Below are 4495 nucleotides of genomic sequence, written 5' to 3' on the forward strand. Positions count from 1 at the left end.
ATAATCTGACATCTACACAAGAACATTTACCAACAAGATAAAGTTCTCTATCAAGCCAGTTGGACAGATACAGATACAGATACAACAGCAGATACAATATCGATATGATGCCAGTCATGCTCCTAAATGTATGCTCTTTGCTTAGGTGGAGACTAGATTCAGGGATCCTTTAAAAGTCCTTGTACTAGGTCAGGGAAATGTTTTCCGGTATAACTATTAACTAACTAACTATTTGTAAGACTAGTGGAGTTAGATACGCAGGGATGATGGCCGGACTACCGAGCAGGCTATGGCCTTCAGATCAAGCCACAGTGGTTTAGCCTAAGCAGATATAATATAGATGTAAAGTTGGGTCAAGCCAAATCCGCTCTTTGTTTGGGTGAGTGTAGGATTTAAAGGCAGCTTAAAAAAAATGTCACATCAGGGCTACTAGAGAATGGTGTCTGTCAGAGGGCCCGGCAGATTTATGATGGCACAGCCTGATACTGAATGCAGGGCCTAATGATAGGTCAAAGCTTTATTTAACATGAATAAAGGGATTCTATTGAATTGCCAAACCTTTGGCACATACTGTGTATTGACAACTATCTACAGTGTCAGCATAATCAGCGAAAGTGGTCTCGGTCTCAGCTCATACCTCATGGAAGAAAGCCGACAAGAAGAAGACAGCTGATTGGCTGACTATTTTACTGAATCCTCTCCTCAGCAGCGGCTTGTAAAAGTGGCTGCAAGACAGACAGAAGAACAGATGTTGGACCAGGTGGATGGACAGATGATGGGGTGGATGGACATATATCTTAAAACAGAAAGTCAAATGCACTGATCAAAAAAATGACTTAAGGACAAAGATTTAACTTCTTGTGAAATCTGTTTTGTCATTTACTATCTATTTTCCTAGTGTGTAACTCTCCTTTGTCCTGTAATTCTCCTTTCCTGGCAGGAATTAAACCATTTAAACTAAAAATGAATTTACTTTGTCTTTGTTTAATATAATCTGGCTGCATTTGCTCCAGCTGCTATGTTAGTGTATGTGGAACTGGCTGCAGGCACTGTATTTATTACTACCACTTATTCTCTCACAGCCAGATGAATCACTTTCCCAAATACATTGGTGTGCCTTGTTAAGCCTTGTTCAGTTCTATAAATTTCATTGCTCCCTCTCAGTGTGTTAGTGTGTGAATAACTCACCGTAGACACCACTTGTGTACAGGGATGTTCCAGTTCTGCCAAAAATATGTCACTGACTCAGAGTTCCTGAAAGAAGAGTCAGAAAAATAGCGTACTGAAGCATTATAGGGTCTAAATAATGGATCTAAGGCAGTTTGATCAATATTGACGAACATGAAAAAGTCTAAAATCGTTACTGTCATGCAGCAACAGAAAAAGTAATAGTAATTATCCTAGGGTAGATTGAGTGATAAAATTGATTTGCTCATATCAGCAAAGACATAAAGTGATGCATCCGGAAAATGTACTCCTTTGAGTCTACAAAGGGCACTGTTAAAAGACCAATGGATGTGTTAAACTACACTATAAACACTACTAAAACAGAGTTTCAAAACTCCATCATACTTCATAAAATCCAACCCAGACACAAACACACACAGAGACTTACCACCAGTCCTTGTAGAACTGTCTGTCTCCAAAGCGCAGCAGCTCAGCAGTGAAGTTTAAAGACGAGTGGAAGAACCAGTAGAAAAACATGAGCCACATCAAATGATTAGGAACCTGGAGTTAGAAGCGTGGAAGATCCAAATGAACAAAAGAAAAATATGACTGTGAGACATTTAATTCTTAATATGTGTAACAGTAATATTTGGAAATAGTAATAATAATAGTAGAGTTTACATGTTGTATTTCTACTCACAGCTAATCTTAGAAGTCTCTCAGTCATCCTGGAAAGATCCATGTCCTACAGAGGAGAGGAGAGACACACAGATTAACAAACATGTTGTTTTGTATATATATAAGCTTCACTGCCACTCTGTCTTCCTTACCTCTAATGGTTTCATGGAGCTTTGAATGATAGGAATCATCCACTGATGGAAAGAAAGTAAAAAGCAGTGTTAAGTTAAGTGTATTCTGGTAATCAATCCTATTTAGTATAAATATACAAATAATGATATTAATCATTAAAATGTGAATAGATAGACAAATGTAGCACCATACATCAGTTGTGGTTTACAGTATAAGCCCGTACCTGTTGAGTGAGAGCAACTAGCAGCTGGGTGAAGAACAGCTGGGGACAAGGACACACGTCAATAGAGTGAGTGATTGCACAGAAATAGATAATTAGAAAAGAAAACAGTGAAGCATTTTTTAAAATTATGTATCATTACTTAAAGCACTCAAGTAATTCTACTACCGTGTACTGTGTAGAACAGAGACATTTTTGATTTCTCATGTTACTTATCCTGTTGGACTGGGCTGTCACCATGCCCCCAGATCTCAGCATTTAACTTGATGTGTAAAATATTATCATAACCCGCTCATAATGATGGCCAAGCCTCAAAAATAAGACACAATGTTTACCCTTACAAAAAGCAAAATTACACCTTCACCACCATGTAAAGCAAACATGAAGCTCTTAACAACTGTGCGGGGATACTTGCTTCTTAAGTACTTTTTCTGGGAGATGATTGTAAAAATTCCAAGCAGTTAGATCAGTCATCACCAGGAAAAGGGGGCACATTTTGACTGGAAGCTACAGCTACAGTAAATGTGTTTTTTCTCTGCCTGACATGCTGACATGAGATATTTCCTCACCATCTCAAACAGTCTCCTCAGCAGGAAACTCATGCGAATAGTAGGCGAGCGAGGAAAGTTGAGCTCGTAGCACAGAGTCGGAGCAAAGACAAAGTAGTACATGTCTACACAGATGGAGAGAGGGTTTATGGGAGAGATAAAAAAATCAAACTTATGAAAAAGAGGCAGTGGTGTATTATAGAAACATTTAAGTTTCATACAATTGCTTAAAAGATGTATTTGAGTACCTCTGATTGTGAGGTTGCCAGGGTAACACACCTGTCGGTCGCCTCCATTGAGGTGTTGTCCTGAGGGACCTGAGGGCAGAATTATTGCACAAACCCTCATGACATTGCAAAGTATTTGTGAGGTAACATTGTATTCTATGAGTCATTAAATAGAAATACAAATTAAAACAATGAAAAATAAATGCAGATTTTGATATACAACAATTTCCTCTTACATAATCAAGATTTCCACACAGTTCTGTGACAGTTCCTGTGTACTAAACTGTCAAGCTTTCATTTTATCAAAGAGTTGCAGTGTCAAGTATCTGCCATTAGATGTCACTGTAACAGCATGAGCAAGGGTCTACAAAGAAATTAAATATATACACAGAAACTGACCTTAAATCTAGCATAGAATATATTCTCATTTAGGTCCTAAATTGAATAAGCCCTCTCTTGTAAACATAGGTATGTGCATGTGTATTTGTGACTTACAAGACAGCGACCTGGCCAGTTTCTTGGCCTTGACAGTGCTCAGCTCTCTGCACCACATGTTGACGTCCTTATAAGAGTACAGCTTTAGGAAGAGGATGGTGTAAGTACCAAGAACGAACACACCACCAACTGCCAGAGAGAGAGAGAGAGAGAGCGAGAGCAAGAGAGAGAACCAGAGATGAGAAGGAGAAATGAGGGAAGGGCAGTAGAGGGTAGTAAATGGGGAGGAAGGAAGAAGGGAGGATGAGATAAAGAGAAGGAGGCGGAGAAAGTGAGCAAAAAGTACGACATGGAGGACGGAGGGAGAGACAGGGAGAGAATGGAAAACAAGAGAAAAACAAAGGAGGAGTAAGCGAGTGAAAAGGGAAGTGAAAGAGAGAGAGAGAGAGAGAGAGGTCGTCATTTGATCTTGAACAAACAGCAAAACAAGCCCAGTAAAATAAATCATCTCAACAAGTATGAGAGCAGTCTAACTATGCCAAGGACATTATTATACAATATAGTCACCATGTTTATCTGTGTGTGTGTATGTGTGTGTGTGTGTGCACGCACTCATGTTCTTATGCTTGCCTACTCTGCATGAGTACTTGCATGTGTGTGTAAACTCAGCTAAAATCTACTTGACCAGTGTCACTCTTACCAGCCAAGGACATTATATTCAAATACAAGCACACTGACACACATGCACGCACGCACGCACACGCACACACACATACCACTACACCACAACACTACAGTTCATATTCAATTTCCATTTCATTTTCCTTTCCAGTGCTTTATCAAACTGCTCAGCTTAGAGAGACATAGTTTCCTTTCTGCCTCATCACCGTTTAGCCCACTTTCTCGGGAACTCGTGCAGAAAAACAGCTTGATTTCTTAGACCTAAACTGCCTACTGTACTGTAGTACATTCACACATTGAATGCATTTTCCACCTCAGCATTCTGTTGTTTATCTTTCTGTTGCTGTGTATGCACGTTGTGTATTGGTCTGTGTAAACTAGATTAGCCAGAAATTATTAGCTACACA

General features: G+C 39.4%; 1 protein-coding gene across 1 annotated transcript in view; it reads right to left on the bottom strand.

The window, feature by feature from the left end:
- Positions 1-4495, bottom strand: part of dgat1b (diacylglycerol O-acyltransferase 1b) — a gene marked incomplete in the record, with an annotated part of 15045 nt that overhangs the window by 973 nt on the left and 9577 nt on the right. Inside the window, 9 exon segments of the mRNA XM_035672973.1 lie at positions 638-725; positions 1189-1254; positions 1616-1728; positions 1868-1912; positions 1998-2039; positions 2201-2239; positions 2767-2870; positions 2994-3062; positions 3468-3596. Of these exon segments, the coding sequence (XP_035528866.1) occupies positions 638-725; positions 1189-1254; positions 1616-1728; positions 1868-1912; positions 1998-2039; positions 2201-2239; positions 2767-2870; positions 2994-3062; positions 3468-3596 (695 nt within the window).

Source organism: Morone saxatilis, unplaced genomic scaffold (assembly GCF_004916995.1).
Source record: "Morone saxatilis isolate NCDOM2014 unplaced genomic scaffold, NCSU_SB_2.0 Contig24, whole genome shotgun sequence".
Classification (NCBI taxonomy): Eukaryota; Metazoa; Chordata; class Actinopteri; family Moronidae; genus Morone; species Morone saxatilis.